General features: G+C 33.8%; 3 protein-coding genes, 1 long non-coding RNA gene and 1 pseudogene across 10 annotated transcripts in view; 2 read left to right on the top strand and 3 right to left on the bottom strand.

Moving 5' to 3' along the window:
• Positions 1-20,962, bottom strand: part of LOC141671306 (uncharacterized) — a 127,854-nt gene that overhangs the window by 27,640 nt on the left and 79,252 nt on the right. The gene's annotated exons all lie outside the window — the stretch shown is intronic.
• LOC141671299 (glutathione S-transferase T1-like) lies at positions 531-4,470 on the bottom strand. 2 transcript variants are annotated; one of them, XM_074477491.1, is made up of 7 exons: positions 4,228-4,470; positions 4,084-4,157; positions 3,028-3,088; positions 2,669-2,722; positions 2,215-2,294; positions 1,964-2,037; positions 531-1,833 (listed from the first exon to the last, which is right to left on the bottom strand). In XM_074477491.1, the coding sequence occupies exons 3-7, from the start codon at positions 3,075-3,077 to the stop codon at positions 1,627-1,629; spliced, it is 465 nt and encodes a 154-aa protein (XP_074333592.1). In that variant the 5' UTR covers positions 3,078-3,088; positions 4,084-4,157; positions 4,228-4,470; the 3' UTR covers positions 531-1,626. The 2 variants fall into 2 exon arrangements, with proteins under 2 accessions (XP_074333592.1, XP_074333591.1); XM_074477490.1 differs by lacking the exon at positions 3,028-3,088 and having other exon boundaries at positions 2,215-2,275; positions 4,228-4,465.
• On the top strand, positions 6,230-8,067 carry LOC141671518 (xyloglucan-specific galacturonosyltransferase 1-like; annotated as a pseudogene).
• Positions 8,193-9,377, bottom strand: LOC141671301 (putative phospholipid hydroperoxide glutathione peroxidase). 6 transcript variants are annotated; one of them, XM_074477494.1, is made up of 4 exons: positions 8,994-9,377; positions 8,796-8,877; positions 8,545-8,700; positions 8,193-8,470 (listed from the first exon to the last, which is right to left on the bottom strand). In XM_074477494.1, exons 1-4 carry the CDS (start codon positions 9,062-9,064, stop codon positions 8,438-8,440), a joined length of 342 nt encoding a protein of 113 aa, XP_074333595.1. In that variant the 5' UTR covers positions 9,065-9,377; the 3' UTR covers positions 8,193-8,437. The 6 variants fall into 6 exon arrangements, with proteins under 6 accessions (XP_074333595.1, XP_074333598.1, XP_074333597.1 ...); XM_074477497.1 differs by having other exon boundaries at positions 9,039-9,376; XM_074477496.1 differs by having other exon boundaries at positions 8,791-8,877; positions 8,994-9,369.
• On the top strand, positions 9,655-12,989 carry LOC141671293 (disease resistance protein RPP13-like). The gene has a single exon (XM_074477486.1). It carries the CDS (start codon positions 10,015-10,017, stop codon positions 12,616-12,618), a length of 2,604 nt encoding a protein of 867 aa, XP_074333587.1. The 5' UTR covers positions 9,655-10,014; the 3' UTR covers positions 12,619-12,989.

The following is a 20,962-nucleotide window of genomic DNA, read 5'->3' as shown; positions in this document are numbered from 1 at the left end:
TAGATAAAACATTCTAAAGAAGGGGATGATGAGTATCAGTTACTAAAATTTAAGCACAAACACACAATAATTGGATAGTCTAATTACCTAGCATTCTAGCAACAATATATGCTTTAGAGCACTCCCCACAGTTCTTTATAAAAACTGCCTAAAACCATTTTAACTTAAGAATAGGCAGAACTTCAAATTTTATTTTAAGTTTAGCAAATTAGCTTATAGTGTGTAGCTAAATAGCTCCACAAATTATTTTTTAAAATTGTTGGCCAACAGCTCTACCCATAATCGTTCGAATCTTCAAAATCGTTCAATCCAATCATGAATTATATACCCAAGAGTAATTTTTAAGTAACTGAAAAATAGAGGCAATGTCTATAAGGCTAAGATTACATTCCAGGTAACCCTGCACCAGGATCAAACACTACGATCATGCCCTGGATGCAATAATCGATAAAATTTATCGAGGACTTCATCGAATGCATGGAGATATAGAATATCTACGTACCTTGTCTGCGCGACAGCCTTAGAAGCAACGGGATGCGGAAGTCCCCGTTTCTGAAACTGATGAACTGTGTAAGCAACTGGTAATAAAAAAAGGACTATATATTAAAGTCACGGAATATCATTTGATAAAGTTTAAGCAAAACACAAATTTCTAACTATCTATTCCACCCTGGAACATGCCATTTTGAAAATCCGACAATAAATTAACCACAAAATTTTGTTTCAATTAAATGTCATAGGCTCCGCTTAAATTAAAAGTGATATATTTTGTAAAAATTTAAATTGAAGGGTCTTACAAGTTTTTTTTTTGGGAAGTCCGTCAAGCCCCTTCTTCTTTTGTTTGCTTTCAGTACAAAACTGAAAGCAAACAGAGAATTGCGAAGGGGGCTAAGGCGGGAAGATGAGTAAACAACAAAAGCTATCAAACATACCTCCGCCAGTTGTAATACAAACCCACCTCCGACCCCCAGATGCGCCAGATGTAATACAAAGTGGCACCGGTGTAAATCAGTATTTTCTAAGGGCAAATAAGTATTTTCACAGATATTTTTTGGGTTCAATTTGCCCCTTTTCCTCTTTTAATATATAGAACGAAGGAGATGAAAAACTATGATTATAATTTTAAAATATATGTAAAATGTATATAAAATAAAATTATAGTATTTATAATTTGGCCTTCTCGGTCTATTCGGTCCGGACTGAAATATTTTTGAAAAGAACCGCACTGAACCGAAATTTCTGAAAAATCAGGACCGAACCGAACCGAACCGAACCGAATTAGCACGGTTCGGTTCGGTTTGGTTTTTCGGTTTCGGTTCGGTTTTGTTCAGCCCTAATTATCTTGTAGTTCTGAACTTAAAATTTCTAGATAGAGTAATTTAATTTTCTGGATTACAATTAAGAATAATGAGATTATTTTTCTTGTATAATAATCCGGGATTATAATTCCAACAAAGCTTGACAACAGCATGGGTAAACAACATGGCCTAATGAAATTGTAAACCTCAGACCCCAAGTTTTATTCGAAACAGGAGCATCTGTTCTTGCACATTTATTCCCTTGCAACATTTGGCAAAACTGAGCTTTAAACGAAGAGATTCAGACCACATTACAGGTGTTTTGTCCCTACAACTTGGATAGCACTGCATGACTCTGCTTAGTCACTTCTTTCACAACAACCGAGCTGTCCACTGTCAGCACGGCTTCGAGTTCCAAGATGAATGAATGTAATTGGTCGAAATATGGATTAGTTGCGTTCCTGATATCCTCAATCCATTGCAGAACTTTCTTGAATGGACTTAGTATTCGGTTACGATCACTTTCAGGTACAAGCTAAATTCCACAATATGTTAGACACTGCTCTTCAGTTTTTCAGTATATTGATTTTTTACTAATGCTCCTAAAATTTTAGGCGGGCTTTTCTCGAGGAAGCAATATTAGCAAAGGTTAAAATGAGATTTACCTGTAATTGCATAATTTCACATACTAAGCTGAGATCCGAAATTGATGGTTGGAAGTTTCCCGGAACATAACCAACTGAAAAAGAAAGTTTGAACCATGAAGTAATAGCCATTATAATTCCGAATGTCATTGCTGATCAACAAGTGACGAAGATTAGACTAGATAAGTGTGATTGGCTATGTACTTGAACAAATGCTTGTTAAGAACAAAAGTAAGATTGTTAAAAATGTAGATTAGACTATTATCATTCACCTTCGCCCTGTCGTAAATTCGATTGATGCCAATCTAACATGGAGTGGATCTTTGCTTTTTTCTGTATATCAGATGGATACCTTGTAGTGAGTTGTAAAAAGTCAGAATTAGGTTAGATAGGAAAGAGTTGAGGTAGACATTTTACCATTTATGTCAGTACTCTCAGAAGCAATTTAAATACTACTTTAAGAAAAAATAATGTAAATTTAAATTAGACTTAAGAAGCATAAAACTTCACAGAAGTTATACTTATGACCCAGGAAATGTATAGATCAAGTCTTGCTATTAATGTATGTAAATATTTCTAGGGCCTAGGCTTTTATCAACATATTATACAGGTCATCTCCAGATCATATGTTTTCCCCCAATTAATAAAAAAACTACATTCGCCCCTGATGTGCATCAACCTTACTGAAACTGCAGACAATTAGATAGATGCAATCTCACTACTCACCAGTGGTCTGCAACTCCAGGAAATGAACAAGCGAGATAGATAAGAATTGCATGGCTGCACATCATAAAAATTCGGGATTTTGTTATGCAATTTTAATGACCGCAAGATACAACTAACTAGAACCTGGTCAAATAAAAATCTTAACATGCATAGGCTGAAAATAAGATTGTCTACTAGTTGGAGGACCAAAAAGTAACAGCTTTTTTCATATTAGGTAGATGAATTTTGATACAAGGAAATTAGAAATCTCTTATCTACTAAACAATCAAACACATTAAATGTTAAAACTTGAGTTAATGAGAAACATATGAAAAAAGGTAGAAGTCAATTAGCAACGGCAATTAGGTTACTTGGAGTACCTCTCAAAGAGCTTGTAACTTCCATGAACAATTGCTGGCAATTTTCCCATAGAATTTATTACTATTTATTACTGAAAACAGCATTTCGAAAGACGATAACGTCAAGTTTATAATTACACCATGTGTTTAAGAGTAATATAGCGCGCACACACACAGGTACCAAAACACACTCTACGAGTCTGCAAGCAATTACATTAAACATAAACTGACTGAAGACGTGAATTAATTTAGTATTTGTGTTGTAAGATAATGCTAACACTGCAAATACTAGGGGTTCTCTGATCTAGTGATCTACCTAAAAAATGTAATATCAAGTCATGTGAACACTTAAATACACCAGTTATGTAATATTATACATGTTAAGTTACTAACTCTCCCAAAACCTAATAATTTTAGGATTAAGAGATTAACATGTATATCATACTCAGATGTTAGCAAGTTTCCTCATTCAAAGGGCTCATTTTGGAGTCAGGGCAATAGTTAGCTTAAGTGTCCAAATATGTCCAAATTAATTCTTTGATACGAACACAAGAAAAGAGATGTTGATATTACTGGGTCTGTCATTGGCTCTCAACACAATGATGACATGTAACTCTCGCAGCACCCGCAGGTCGGGTATTTTTACTGCAACACCGAATAATGCACAATGACAATCTCCTGATGCTAAACCTTAAAACATGTATCTTGTTTATATTATTCGGCCAATGGTCAAGTGCAAAAGCTCTTGCCATACAATCCCACATTCTGTCAAATACTAGGAACCGAAAACAATGAATAATCAATCAATTGTAGCTTAGTGGGCAACGAATCTACTTTAATTACAATTCCTCAAGAACAAAAATTCTTCCATGTTCAAGCTAACATACTAAGAGTGACTCTTCTTCCCCAATCTCAAAACTATTAGCTCCTCAATACATAGTACTAGACTACTATAGTACATGATAATTAGACGAAGCTCTTCAAAATTCTTTTCAACTCAAGACAATCATTTTAAACAAAATATACACAGTACCAAATATAAAGCAAAAAACAATAACAATTCTAAAAAGAAAGAACCTTTATATTTAGGAGTAAACTGCTGACCCTTGGCACCAGAAACATTAATCTCTTCAAATTCAATCCCATGAAGCCTAATCAAGAACATTAGATTAAACACATATAAACACAAACCAATATATTTAAAAGAGTGCTTATACATACTTGCAGAAGATTATAATAGCACGGTAAGGTTGAGAAAGGCGGTTGATATAGATTTGCAACCTTTATATCTAACTTTCCCAGATTTGTAAGCTTACTCTACATAATCAATTATATAATGTCTAGTATACATATGCATTATGCATGTATAGAATAATAATTCTGTTTTGCATTAATTTCAGAGTCAAATAATTGGGCTGAATAATCTAGGTAAATTAGTGTTTTTTACAAAGTACTTTTTTGGCTATTTATAATTTCGATTAAGGAATAATCTCGACGGATGCCGTGTGACTTTTCTTTATTGAAATATTTTCTTTTTATAGATTGGTAACGTTCTTCGTATCATCAATCCATTGCAAAACTTTCTTATGTGGACTAAAAATGCTACTATAATGCAAGTTGTACTTCTTTCTGAAAGGTAATATAAACAAGGGTAAAAACTGGATTTAACTCGTGTTGCATAAGTTTCACATACTAAGCTGAGTTCTGCAATGGTTAGTTGGAAGATTTTAAGCAAAAACTTACCATCCCCATTGTGCTAAAAAGTTTCGATCCTTGCAAGAGATTTAGACAGAACTTTTTAACTTGCAGCAGTAGTTTCAGATTCCCGATGGGTAGATTTGTAATAAGCCTTAAATTTCACCCCTAGCATAGTAAGGGTAAAAATTCTTTAATGAGACCAAAATCACTTTCAGGGTTGCTGCAAAGACTGCATTAGGTAATGCAAGTGGCGCTCTCGAAGATGTTAAGGCAGATATTTTTATTTCAAAATAAAAATCTGGTGTTTTATAATGAATTTTGTTTGGTACCAGGAAAACTTTCTGGTATATCACATAAAAAATTACATATCATAAAATAAATATCCTGACTTAAACAACATTTAATTGAATATTATCATAATCAGAAACGTAACAGTCAGGACAACCCATCAGTATTTACACTAAGCAAATCAGGATCTGTTTAAGCAAATCCTGCTCAGTATTTATTCCAGCAAATCAGAGTTAGAAATTCCTCATCAGCAAATACTGATTTTCCTGTTATACAAATTTAATATTCAGATTAAAACAATACAATAAGTCAGTAAATATTTTAATTAAACAAGTAATAAAATTTCTCGTCCAGGTCGCCTCGCGTATGCGAGACACCGAGACATTTGCCTAAACGTCATTCGACCTGACCTGACCCGAGTCGCCAGGGATGTTCAATACAAGTATACTAAAGGTCAAGATTATTACATTATTTCACTAACAATTTTATTCATAGAGGTTTGATCCATTGTCTTCTCTGAACCGTCTAATTCAACCCCAAAAATTTTAATATCATCGTATTTATGAGCACTTTACTCAAATCAGATCCTAGTAATTTTTTACTAGAGTATGTGCAAATTAAGGTGCAATTTAATAGTGATCTACAAACCCAAACCGAACCCGATGGGTTTGGGTTTAGTGGTTCAGGTTTTTCCGGGTTCGGGTTCGGCAAAAATAATCAGGTTCGGGTTTGGTTTTTGCTAAACCCGTTTCGACCGACCCGATTGCCATCCCTATGAGTCGCGTTGTGTCGTGACGTCACATCCACATTGACACTCTCACGAAAGGTAGAGTCACATTCCACATTCACCCTCCCATTGTAGAGGTTTTTCACTTGTACTCTTTCGGCAAAACCAAAAATTCCAGTAATTATATTAACCTCAATTCCGATAATTGCTTATGTTTAATTGGTTTACTGTTAGCGACGAATACTCAAATTAACAGTGGAGAATTGGCTAGCTGATACTCGCATTGGACACTTAATGTTACTTTTAAATTTATATTCAAGACAGCGAAGTACCGTGAAAGGCATTTTGGGTTAGTTCATTAGCATGCCAATGTGCAGCCTACTTTTAGGACAATTTTAGTCCTCCTGAGACGTGCCTTCATGTTGAAGACACTCTTCTTGTCTTGAATATCTTCCCTAAAAACCGAGCAAATTAGCTTGAAGGAACTTGAGTTTTGTTTAGCCAACAAAAATGGCCCTTTCACTGTCTAAGAAAAGAGCTAAATCTTCGAAAAGAGCTGCAAAAGAGCTTGGTTTCTTTCAATTCATCCTTTCCAAGTTACTCTCTCGAGTTCCATTAACACTTCTTCTTTTGGTTCTTGTTTTCCTCTGGTCTTCTACCACCACCATCATCTCTGGTCACATTGTCCATGTATGCGTATCGTCGAGAAAGCTCAACAGTCTGTATTGCCTTTCTGCTGGTGCACAACCTAATTTTGATATCCCTCTTCCACTCATTAATGCTAGTTCTGTTGATGATCAAAAACTTGAAGTTAGCATACGAGAAAGTGTTCCTAGTGTTGATATCAAGAACAGCACAAATCTTGTTACGCAAGAGATTGCCAGTTATGTTGTTCAAGAGAACAATATTGATGATCATAAACTCAAAGTGAGCATACGAGAGAGTAGTCCTATTGTTGACATCAAGGACGATAAGGCTCTCGTCACACGAGATATTCCTGGTTATAATGTTCAAGAGAACAAAATCCTTATTGTTAGCAACATTGTTGATAACAATAAAAATATGCTTTCAGAGTTTGAATCTGCAGTGAAGGTGGTGGAAGAGGATCTGGCAAGTGCATCGATCATGGAGATCGAATTCAAGTAGCCTCACAACATGTGATGGCAGAGAGGTTTATGTGTATGATTTGCCACCAAAGTTTAACAAGGATTTGGTAGCTTACTGTAGTGATATGTCTCCTTGGTAGCTCACTGTAGTGATATGTCTCCTTGGTTGGATTTCTGTCAATTTTTCAGGAATGAGGCACTGGGAGAGCCAATACCGAAGCTTGGAAAAGCCTGGTACAACACTCATCAGTATTCTCTGGAACCAATTTTTCATTCCAGGGTTATGAAGCATCCTTGTAGAGTTTATAATGAAAATGAAGCCAAGCTATTCTATGTTCCATTCTATGGTGGCTTAGACATCTTGAGATGGCATTTCAAGAATGCCCCTCCTGATGTTAAGGACACTTTGGCGTTGGAACTGGTAGAATGGCTTAAACTGCAGAAACCATGGGCTTTAAACTCAGGAAAAGATCATGTCTTTGTTTTGGGTAAAGTATCATGGGATTTTCGGAGAAGGGATGATTCTCCATGGGGAAGCACATTTTTGAATCTTGAAGAAATGCAAAACCCGATAAAGCTACTAATTGAAAGGCAACCTTGGCATGTTAATGACATTGGAATCCCACATCCTACCTATATCCATCCTCACTCCGATGAAGATATCATCTCATGGCAATTCAAGATCATCCAATCAAGCCGAAACAACCTCGTTAGCTTTGCAGGAGGTGCAAGACCAGATTCTCCAGACAGTATAAGATCAGTGCTGATCAACCAATGCACTTTAGCAAGTACTCGAACATGCACGTTTCAGAATTGTAGTTCAGGAGGTTGTGATCAGCCTGAATTCATCATCGAACTATTCTTTGAATCTGAATTTTGTTTACAACCTCCTGGTGATAGTCCAACTAGAAAATCTGTATTTGATTCTCTAATATCAGGCTGCATTCCTGTGTTTTTTGATCCCTCACAGCTTACTATCAATATTCATGGCATTTGCCTGAGGATCACGGGAAGTATTAAATGTTTATAGATCAAGAAGAGGTGAGAAAGTCGAAGGTGAATGTGGTAGAGTGGCTAATGAAGATACCTAAGAAGGCCAGGGATGACATGAGGAGGTATATAGTGTATGAATTGTTGCCTGGATTAGTGTATGGAGATTCAAGTTCAGATTTTGAACAGTTTCAAGATGCCTTCTCTATAACAATGAATAATCTCCATGAGAAGGTAACCAGACTGGAGTAAAGTGTATAATAGTTCAAATTTTAAATGTACATGTTATGAATTGCTTGATGATAATTTCATAATTACCTGATTAGACCAGAAAATTCTGCAGTTTTTGTAATTCTTTACTAACATGAGTACATCAATTAACAAAATTTATCGCTGTGTTATTCATCATTACAGCAAACATATCACGAAACTCGCCATAGGCTCATAGAATTCACACATTACACTGAACATTTCCCTTGCTCCACAGGCAAACACTCATAAAACTCACAACATAACTATATTTGCTTTAAAATCTTCACTATCACACGCTTTATTCTCCATACATATTGCAGACGAGGTAGTTAGTAGTCGACCATTAAAACTCAGGCCTCAATCCCGGTTATCAAGCGACTCCTAAAACTTTCTTGATATCATTCTGCAGAAGTCGAAATGATCATATGTTAGCCACAACTTAATTAACTTTTGTAATGACATGCAAGTAATTGTTACCTCAAAGCTAAGCGTAGTGGTTGTGGGAGCATAACGTTCAACAAGTTTGCCATCTTTATCGACTAAAAACATGGCAAAATTCCATTCAATTTCATCTCCTTTGACGGACTTGAGGTACTTGTATAACGGAGCAGCATCTGATCCATTCACATCAACCTAAATAATCGAAAAACCACAGAAATTTCTCGGATAAAACAGTTCTAGCATACTGCAGGTCAAGATCAAAACGTGTACTAAAATCCTTACCTTACTGAAGATAGGATATTCAGCTTTGAAACGAGTGCAAACAAAATTTTCAATTTCTTCATTAGTCCCAGGCTCCTGTCCATTAAACTGGTTGCATGGAAATGCAAGTATCTCAGAGATTCTAAAAAAAAGTATTTGGGCTTAATGAGTAGTAGAGAGAACAAAATAAGATATTTAATTCTCAGAGATTCTAAAGGACATACATCAGGAATTCCAGCAAGTATAGGCGAGCTGAAAAAGCTACAAACCTTGCAAAACATTCTAATATGTTCATGATTTGAGAGTTCTGATTGCAAAACAGAATAAGCTAGTGGTCATGTCGATCTGACAAACACTCGGTCTATAAGAAAACACCAAGGACAAACAAGAAAGGTTAAAAATTACATTTGTTCAGTATATTAAGCTCAAAAAAGAATGTAACTCCAGTTTAAATGTTTAACATTCAAGTTTCAACAAATAAGAACAGATGTATTAACACGACAAGCTACTAATCAAACACAACACCAAATATTTTAACCATTTCATTATCAATATACTAGATTCTCATTATCCACAAAAAATTATTTTTGTGGATAATTGCTGTTTAATAACTAGATTCTCATTATCAATATTAATGATTTATTTAGGTGAAAACAATAATTGAAAGGACAGTGCTCTGTTTTATAGGGACACCATACACATGGTTTAAGTTACTAAAGACCACACAATCTTCAGTCCAGTTGTGAAAATTGAAATAATTATCCACAAATGCTGTTGTCATGGTCCCTCTTCTTCTACATTGCTACAAAGACTTGTGACAAGTCTCCGACGACTTCAATAATTATAATTACATTCTATATCTTTTATGGTCCCTCCGAGATTTCTCTTCTTTTTATGGACTTAGTATTCGATTACGATCATTTTCATATGTACCTAAATTCAACAACAATATGTTAGACATTGCTCTTCAGTTATTTATTTTTTTGCATTTCTAATCATGCTCATATTATTTTACCACACAAAACACGACACTCTTTCAGTGTTGAGGGCATCTTTAGCTAAAGAGAAGTGACAAGTTGCTAAAGACACCACTCAGGATGTGAAAGCATCTCATAGGCAAACCAATGAATTAAAGCTTTTATTTCTGTAATTCTGTGCACAATAGACCTTACAAATCATAAATTAGTATTGTTCTTGTTGTAGTTACTTCGATTACCTTCAGATCATAAAGCCTAATAAAGAAGAATGGTTGATGCAATCGTATCTCTTGCAATTGAAAAGCTTGGTGCATTTATTGCACAAGAAGTTAACATTCTACTAGAAGTGAAAGATAATTTAAGGTGGCTCAAAGATGAATTGCGCTACCTCCAATCTTCCGTAAGATCTGCAGAATCAAGACTCGAAGAGGAGCAAATTCGCAACTGGGTGGAGGATGTTAGAGATGTCGCCAATGATGCGATAAAAATCCTGAGCGATTTCAGTGCTCACCAACAAGAATATGCAGCTCCGAAACAAGGTATCTTGGATCGTGTTCGGGCCTGTGTTTGCTTGATTAAAGAAGAAGCTACACTTTATGATATCGGCAAGGAGATAGATTCAATCAAGAAAAGGATTGAAGTGATCAAGAATAGGCGAAATGAGTACCGTATTGACAACATCTTAGCCACTCCAAACAAGCAGCAGAAAGAGAGAACATTGTTGAGAATAACCGCCATTAATAACCAGGTGGAAGTGGTTGGCTTCGAGGATGATTTTAAGACTTTGATGGGGGAGCTTAATAGCGAGGACCTCTCCCTCAAAGTCATTTCAATTCACGGAATGGGGGGCTTGGGCAAGACTTCACTTGCCACAAAGTTGTACAACTCTAGCGAGTTGAGAAATTTTGACACTCGTGCTAAGGTTTGTGTGTCCAACGAATATGACATAAAAGATGTTGTGAAGAGAATAGCGAAGTCCTTTATGGGAGCTGAATACGAACAAAAGTTGTCAACCATGGACGAGTATGATTTGCTGCAGCACCTGTCAGAGTTACTTCAAAGTCGAGGCCGATATTTGGTTTTGATTGATGATATATGGGACATAAAGGTTTGGGACCAGATTAAGATTGCTTTTCCAAACCAGAAAAACGGTAGTAGAATCATCATAACCACCCGCAACAAAAAAGTTGCAGAGATGGCAGATGGCAAATGTTTTGTCCATCAACTCCGTTTTCTAACGGAAGATGAGAGCTGGGAATTGTTCTGTAAGAGAGCACAAGCAACAACCCCAAATTTGAAGAAATTAGGAAAGGAGATGGTTAGTAAATGTCGAGGTTTACCACTTGCAATTGTGGTACTGAGCGGCCTCTTATCACACAACATGAGCTATGATTATTGGTCAAAGGTGAAGGAGCATATATGGAGACACTTGAAGGATAATGACTTGTCTCCCCAGATTGGAGAAATACTGAGTTTGAGTTTTAATGACTTGTCTCCCCAAATGAAAGACTGTTTTCTCTACCTTGCAAGGTACCCGGAAGACCATGTGATTGATCCAGACGAGTTGAAGCGTCTATGGATTGCAGAGGAATTCATATCAGAAGCCGAGGAAGGTGAAGGAGTAATCATGGAGGATTTGGCTGAAGATTGTTTGAAGGAGCTAATTAATCGCAATTTACTTCAGGTTAACGATTTGCGATGGAACAGCCAAGTTGAGAGTTGCCGGGTCCATGATCTTGTCCGTGATCTTGCCATAAAAAAAGCAAAGGAGCACAAGTTGTTGGTCGTTTTGGACTCAGGTAAACACCTTACAGATCCCATCCATTTGTTGGAAGGACAAGCGTGTCATGTCATTTACAATGATGGAATAGGTGTGTACTTGCAATTCGTTGAGCGTAGATTTGATGCTTCACGTTTGCGTTCATTGGCACTAGTAAATTATTCTAAACTTGAATTAAAAGAAATGAAGTTGCTGTGCACCAGATTCAAAAATATCAAAGTCCTAGATATGATAAGTGTAGGCTTAGAGAGAATACCAGAAGAAATAGGAGATTTAGTTCACTTAAAGTACTTGGGCTTAATGGGTCATGAGGATGGTTCTGATGATCCTATAGAAATTCCAGCAAGTATAGGCAAGCTTAAAAAGCTACAAACCTTGCACGGTCGGAGGAGTACATACTACACAGTTCCTAGGGAGATATGTGAGCTTCATGAGTTGAGGCATCTAGACATTAATGTTACTGGGAGTTTGAATATAGGTACCCACCAAACAAAGTTGCAGACTTTGTTTGGTCGTATATCGTGTAAAGAATGGATGAAGATTGACACTGTTAATCTCACCAACCTCCATACACTCTCTATATTTGATAAAGGAGGAATAGAAGAAGGATACAGTTACACGCTGGAGTCCGTAGCCAATTTAACAAGTCTCCAAACATTCATACTATTGTTTATATTTGTTGAGATTCCAACACTGAAACCACTCTCGTCTTGCAATCGTCTCAAGAGCGTGTTCTTATTCGGTATTCTAAGGAATCCATCGGAACTACGTCATCTGCCCGATTCAATCACGGATTTAAGTCTAGTTAATACTAAGTTTACAGAAGATCCAATGCCCACTCTGGGAAGTTTGTCGAATCTCACCGCTCTTGAGTTGGGTCCTTCTGTGTACAGGGGAAACAAAATGGTATGCAGTGAGAATGGGTTTCCAAGTCTTCAAATTCTAAAATTAAAGGATTTCGTCGATCTGGAAGAATTGGAAGTTGGGGACGGAGCTTTCCCTTCTCTCAAACAATTTCAAACATGTGATTGTCCAAAACTGAAGAACATTCCAGTACAACTAGCAGAACGCGTAGGCCCCTGGGTTGGATGACTTAACTTTTTATTTTTGTTTGATGCTCATTCATTATAATGAGATTAATCTTCAAAATCTGGAAGAATTGGAAGTTGGGGACGGAGCTTTCCCTTCTCTCAAGCAATTTCAAAGAGTTGGCTGTATAGAACTGAAGAACATTCCTGTACAACTAGCAGAATGCTTACAGAATTCCTAATCACTCTCGTCTTGCAATTGTCTCATGAGCGTTGAGTCACTTTTTAATTTTGTTTGATGCTATGAAATATATGATAGCTCATTCATAGCAGTTATAATGAGATTAATTACGGTAACGTAATGATTATAAAATTCACGTTTGTTTCTTTTTAATTAAGTTCAGTTTTATTTGTTGATGTTTTGTATTTTTAATAGCCGATAAGATTATAGTTCTCAACAAAAGGAGATTAAATTTAATTCATGTAACTACTCATTTTTTATAAAATTTATAATTCCTAATCACCATAATTTTGTGTAAATATACAGAATTGAAATTTTTTTAGAATAATAGTCATCATATTCTATAAAAAAAAAATCAAAAGTGATAAATTTCGAAAAATAAAACTTAATAGTAAATATACTCTTTACGAAAAAGGAAAAATAAGTGGTACACAAATATAGTTTTGGTTTCACCAATTTATTTATATATCTTATATTAATTTTGGTTTCACTAATTTACTTATATATCTAACTTTTATATGTCTTTTTAATTTTACTACAACTTTTGTTTACGCCTTTATTCCTTACATGTCATATGACTCCATTATGTTCAGTTTTATTTTTATTATCTTTTATTTATACATATCTTATGATTTTATAAAATTTAGTTTTATTTTTATTTCCTTATACTTCTAAATGTTTTATGATTCTATTAGATTTGATTTTATTTTTTTCACCATTTGCTTTAACGTGTCCTTTGGTTTCTATTGATTCTTGATTTAATCCTTTTTGAATTTCATTATAACTTTAATGTATAATTTTTATTTTTCTTTTACTTTTATATGACTTATAATATTATATATATTATTTTACCCGTTTTTCAATTTCAATTCTTTTATTAATTTGAACTCGGTAATCCTATTTATTATATGACTCAATATTATATTTTAATGAAATAATAAATTTTTTAAAATCATATATAATTATGATATTTATATTATAATCATAATACAAATATCATACTCTTTGGGTTGGGTTTTGTGAGTAAAAATTAGAAATTTTAACATGACACTTATATTACTATAATTTTAAAACACTCTAGGAACGAAAAACCAGATGTATGTAACTGGGTTGCCTATTGAATTTTCTGAACCTATTTAATTGGTTAGTTTATGAACTTATATATTTTAAAATTTAATATTATAAATAATACACTTATTCAGACATACATATTTTTTAACAAATATATTTAATAAAATATTAAATAACAAAAATAAAATAATAATTATTTAAAACACCCTTACATGGCATGGTTTTTAGGTTAAAATTTATTATATCAACTTTCATCATAATTTCATGTTGGTTCTCCACAACTACATAATATTAATTTTAATTATACTAGTTGGTAACCTGTGCGAAGCACGGACCGAAATTAAATCATATTATTATTTGCATAAAACAGAAACTCATAATCCGTGCAAAATACAAATTTAAATATAATAGATAAAATGCTGTTAAAATATGTAGTTAAAAAAAATCGAAGTTAAGTGTAACTCTAAAATTTAACCGTATAGTTCTAGTTATGCATGCACATAAGTATTTACCTATACAAATCTCACATGTTAACTTAATAATACGATTATTTTAAAATAAAGTGATGCTTGGATGTTCAGCAAAAAATAAAAATTGAAGGAAAATAAAATTTACAGTGAGTAGAAGTTAATTTTAGTCAGTTGAGATTTTATTACATAAAATTTTAAAAATAGTTGTATATTTTTTTAGTGAGTACCAAGATTTGGACCTAAACATGGTTTCGCTTATTAGTATAGATAGTTGATAGTTGAAAACTCGTGCGAAACACGGGTCAGAGACTAAAAATTTCATAATCTGTGTGAAACACGAATTAAAATTAATATATTAATATCAAATATTAAATTGGTACTTGCAAAAATAGTTATGTGGTTAAAAAGAATCGAATCAGTTATGAAATTTTCCACTATAATTCTAATTTTGCATTGTTTTACTTGATATAGAAATCTAACATATTAGTTTTATTTTTGTGAAACGAATTGTATATCTATCTTACGAACCAAATATTTGTTCTTTAGATAATTTAATATTAATTAATATTATTTGATAATTATCTTATAATTAGCTCTTTCAATATACTTTATTTAATATTACCTAATTATCGATAAAAATTAATTTACAAATTAAAAGTAAATAGATGTTATTAAACTTAATTTAATATTACTTATATAATCTAAATACAGCACATAAATTTGTTATTATTAAAATATGTTTTTTAATTTTAAGTAAATACACGTTGTGATGGACAGTAACAAATATGATCGTTAAATTAATAATTTTCAGTTTAAAATTTTACAAATGTTACTAAAGTCATTTGCTATTACTTAATTATTTTTAAAATAATATTATCCAATTCAAAAATAAACTAACACTAGGATTGACACTAATAGTTTACTTTACAGTTAGTAGTTTTTCAAAATAAAAGTAAATATATGTTATTCACTTAATTTAACGTAACTTAATAAATTTTTAATATAATTTATAAATAAATAAAATTTACGGAGAATATAAGTCAATTCGTGTTAGTAATTTACTTAATAGTTTGCAAAGAAAATAAAATCTACAAAGAATGGAAGTCGATTTGTGTTAAAAACAAAGTTTATAAAGATTAGAAGTCAACTTATGTCAGGTAAGTCCCAAAATTTGGTACTTTGGTACTTTTAGCATCAAATTATACATGGTTTCGCTTATTAATAAAGAGTATAGATTCATTCTTGATCTTTAATAAATTTAAATTTGTAACATCAACGTTTTAATATATGTCCATTCTCCACTGATTATCTAGTAGTTCTTGGACTTAAAATTTCTAAACAAAGAAAGATAGAGTAATTTAATTCAAGGGATTCACTACAAGAAAAAACGGGTAAATACGACCGGTTAAAAATCGGTTGTATTTAGTTAAATTCGACCGTTTTCGGTCGTAAACGGTCGAATTTAACTAAATACGGCCGGTTTTTGGACCGGTCGCATTCGCTCGAGTCATATTTAGTAAATCGGTCGTATTTAGTATACGAGCGGTTAAATTCGACCGCTTAAATTCGAACGAAAGCGGTCGAATTTGTTTTTCACTTAAAATTTGAAAATCCCGCCCAAAAATTTGAATTTTTGAAAAAATTTAAAAAGTCCGCCTAAACTATAAACCAGATTTTTTTAAAAAATCTCGCCGGAAAATTCTCAGATTCCGGTGAGTTTCATAAAATCGTGAGTTTCATAAAATCAGGCCATCCCCACTTGTTATTTTGTCAAACCAGGCCATCCCATCCCCAGGGTAGGTGCATAACCTGCAATTAAAAACACCTATTAAACCAACTTTTATCTTAATTAAATCAACCAAAACCAGATCACATAGACCTTTTAATCATCACATTATAATCATATATACATATTACAGAGCAGTAGTGATTAGAATTACTATTAAAATAATTAGAAATCGGAAAACATGGGAGGGCGACCGGGAGGAAACAGGGGAGGGGGTGGTGGGCAGAGGACAGGGGTGGGAGGGTTAAATTAAAAAAGATATTGTTTTTTGGTTTTTTTATAAAAAGTAAAATCAGCTGTTGGATTATAGTTTAGTGATTGAATTTGGAACGTTGGATCTAAATCACGCGGACCGCTGACATGGACATGCTAAATACGACCGCAATCAGTCGAATTTAGGAGCGTCAATTTATAAATTCATATATTACGTATTTTCTGTTATAAAAATTAAAATCCGGATAAATTCTATAAAAATATATTGTAATTTGCTAATCTAAAAATAAAAAATTTGAAATTGTGTTTTTGATCAATTTTATGATAAATTCCATTAACAAGAGTGTGCGGTGAAATTTAGAATAATATTTAATTATACTTTATTTGTTAAAATAATCGAGATCTAATGATTAAAAAACATTTATTTTTTTCTAAAAATTTTCTCATATCACTAAAATATATAGATTTTAATATCTATAAGGTTGGATCATTCATAAACATCTTTTAAAAAATCAAAACATCGTTATTGGACTAAACACTATTAAGAAGTACTCGTCAAACTACTAGTTGATTATTAAAGTAACAAACCAAATACATTTATTTTTTTTCTAAATTTTTTATCATTTCACTAAAATAGATAGATACTGACATTTGTAAGGTGGGATAATTCATAACATTTTTTAAAAAATCGAAACATCGATATTGGACTAACACTAATAAGAAGTACAAGTCAAACTACTAGTTAAGTTAAGTTAAAAATGTTAAGTTAAAAAGATATTGTTTTTTAGTTTTTTATAAAAAGTAAAATCAGCCGTTGGATTATAGTTTAGTGATTGAATTTGGCACGTTGAATCTAAATCACGCGGATCGCTGACGTGGACATGCTAAATACGACCGCAATCAGTCGAATTTAGGAGCGTCAATTTATAAATTCATATATTACGTATTTTCTATTATAAAAATTAAAATCCGGATAATTTCTATAAAAATATATTGTAATTTGTTAACCTTTTTTTTAAAATATTATAATTTTATAATTAATATTAACAACTCATAATTTTAATAAAAAAATTGAAATTGTTATTTTGATCAATTTTATGATAAATTCCATTAATAAGAGTGTGCGGTGAAATTTAGAATAATATTTAATTATACTTTATTTGTTAAAATAATCGAGATCTGATTATTAAAATACATTTATTTTTTTCTAAAAATTTTATCATATCACTAAAATATATAGATTTTAATATCTATAAGGTTGGATCATTCATAAACATCTTTTAAAAAATCAAAACATCTTTATTGGACTAAACATTATTAAGAAGTATTCGCCAAACTACTAGTTGATTATTAAAATAACAAACCAAATACATTTATTTTTTTTCTAAAATTTTTATCATTTCACTAAAATAGATAGATATTAACATTTGTAAGGTTGGATAATTGATAACATTTTTAAAAAAATCGAAACATCGATATTGGACTAACATTAATACGAAGTACAAGTCAAACTACTAGTTGATTGTTAAAATATCAAACCAAATACATTTATTTTTTTCTAAAATTTTTATTATATCACTAAAATATATAAATATTTACATCAGTAAAGTTGGATCATTCATAAACATTTTAAAAAAAATCGAACATCGATATTGAACTAACACTCATAAGAAGTACTAGTCAAACTACTAGTTGACTGTTAAAATAGCAAACCAAATACATTTATTTTTTTCTAAATTTTTTATCATATCAATAAAATATATAGATCCTGATATCCTTACGGTTGGATCATTCATAAACATTTTTTAAAAAATCGAAACATCGGTACGAGACTAAACACTAGTAAGAATAACTGGTCAAACTACTAGTTGACTGTTAAAATAGCAAAACAAATACATTTATTTTTTTCTAATTTTTTTATCATCTCACTAAAATATATAGATCTTCACATCCTTATGGTTAGATCATTCATAAACATTTTTTAAAAAATCGAAACATCAGTACGGGTGTTATGGATAAAAAACTAAGGTTATTATTTGCTGTATTTATTACTAAGATTCGGGAGCTCAAGACCTTTAATGGCTGCTCTCGTGTATCGTAGCTTAATTCTGCCTTTACAAGATGCCTACGTATCTCTGTGAATTAGAGAATCAAGCCAAAAAACGTAGTTCTGATTTGTGGGGTGAGGCCCCTTATATAGATGTTGGGAGTCCTTGAATTGGACTTGGTATAGGAGACTTGGTGGGCAAGTCTCATAATTAGAATGGACTTTGGAGTCCTAGATAGTAGGAAACTGATTCCTTATCCTTTTAGGTCTCCTTGAGGCTAATCTATAAGGATTTATATCCTTATCGGGACTCTTCTCAATAGCTGATTTTCCCCTTATTAATTAATTACGAAATTAATTAATAATCAGGGCTTTTGGGCCTTCTTTATTTCATCAGGTCTGATCTGGTCCATCAGGCTTAACCTTTCTGATCTGAGTATCATATATCTTTTTATTGGGCCTGGCAGCCCACACCTTGCAGTATTTAATTATACTATCATAATTTATTTATCCCTATCATTTGCCCCCCAACTTTTGGGAAACATTGATTAGGTTTCGCAGAAGTTAAGTCTGTTTATTCCCTTACAGGGTTTCGTTTTTGTGTAAAGTGTGGAGCGACCTACACATTTACAATGAATTTTCCTTTTTATTCAGGAATTATCTTAATTTCCAGGAATTTTTCCCTTATTTCCGGGATTTTTCCCTAATTTTCGGGATTTTTCCCTAATTTTCTGGGATTTTTCCTTAATTTCTGGATTTTTCCCTAATTTTCTGGGATTTTTTCTTTAATTTCTGGATTTTTCCCTAATTTTCTGGATTTTCCCTAATTTTCTGGGATTTATCCTTAATTTTCCGGGATTTATCCTTAATTTCTGGATTTTTCAGATTTCCAGCCCTTTTTCGACCAGGATCCTAGTCGAAATTTCGACCTGGATCCTCGTCGAAATAGGTGTCAGCCTTGCCATCCTGGTCGAAGGAACTCGACTAGGATCCACGACCTGTAATTCGACCAGGATCCTAGTCGAAATTTCGACCTGGATCTAGGTTCCAGGATCCTAGTCGAAATTTCGACCTGGATCTAGGTCGAAAATTTCCCCACCTTTTTTAGCTTCTGGTCATGAGCCTATCGACAAAGATTTCGACCAGGATTCTAGTCGATATTTTGACCTGAATCCTGTTCGAAAATTCTTTAGTTTTCTTGCTTCCTGGTCGAAGGATTTCGACTAGGATCCACGACCTGAAATTCGATCAGGATCCTAGTCGAACTTCGACCTGGGTTTTTAATCCTCATTCCTGAAAGATGCTTGGCTAATTCGACCTCATTCCTGGTCGAGGTTTCGACCTCAATTCAGTCCTATTTTTTCCGTTATTTTCGTGTATCTAGTCGAAAAATTTCGGGCAGGATTCACGACCTGGAATTCGACCTGAATCCTGGTCTCTTTTATCCGTTATTTTCGGGTGCCTGCTCGAAAGTTTTCGGGCAGGATCCACGACCTGGAATTCGACCTGAATCTTGGTCTTTCACTAGCCCCCCTTTTTTTTATTTGGCTTTAATTTAAGGCATTGTATTTTCCAAATCCTAATTGGATTTGGGCCTGGCCTTCTTTATTGGGCCTCTTTTATTGGGCTTTACAAAAACTTACTGGGCCTCATTTATTGGGCTTCTCCAAAACTTACTGGGCCTCCTTTATTGGGCTTCTCCAAAACTTACTAGGCCTCCTTTATTGGGCTTCTCCAAAACTTACTGGGCCTCCTTTATTGGGCTTAATATTGATCCGTTTAGAATCCTCTAGAATCCTTGGAATATTCTGGAATGTTCCTTTTTCTGGGCTTTTTCCATGGGCCTTTGTCCTTAATGGGCTTTCGTCCCTTCAACTTCCTTTTCCTCTTATATAAAGAATTGAGGAGAGGCTACTACTTCTTATCTTCTCATTTCTAATTTTTCTTCTTTCTCCTTCAGCTAAGATTCTCAGAGCAATAACAGCAAGTCGGAGCTCAAAGCCTTTTTTAGGAGCGCTTTTACAGGTAAAATCCCTCCCTTTTCTTTTCGTGTCTATTTTATTGGGTGCCCTTCTTAAGATATCCTGTATGTGTCCTTCTTGCAGATGGCGGACAAGAAAATGACCCGCTTGGCCAAGATAAACATGGCTAGAAAGTCCAACGAGTTCCCTATCCGATCGAGGTACACTTCTTTAATCGATATGATCAACACTCGAGGGGACGAGTACCCGACTGATGCGCATCTGGACGCGCACGATCATATCAGTGCCTTACGAGACCCCAAGGAGCTGGAAAAGTTGAGCAGCTGCTTCAGAATCAAGGAACCTTTTAAGCTGGTTCTTGCAGGTCCGGCCGACAGGGTCTGTCAGTGGAAGAAGGACGCGCTATGCGTCTATAGGGATACTCTAAGGGCAGGTATCAGACTCCCTGTTCATCCATTCATTCCTTTGCTACTGGCTGATGTGGGCATCAGCCCTTGCCAACTTCCCCCTAATTCTTGGATGCTGATTCTGTGCTATCTGTCGCAATGCGCCAAGCACAATGTCCCCACATCTGTTGCTGTCTTCAGAAAGATTTTTC

This window comes from Apium graveolens, chromosome 7 (genome assembly GCF_009905375.1).
Source record: "Apium graveolens cultivar Ventura chromosome 7, ASM990537v1, whole genome shotgun sequence".
NCBI classification, from domain to species: Eukaryota; Viridiplantae; Streptophyta; class Magnoliopsida; order Apiales; family Apiaceae; genus Apium; species Apium graveolens.
This window is presented reverse-complemented; position numbering and strand designations above follow the sequence as displayed.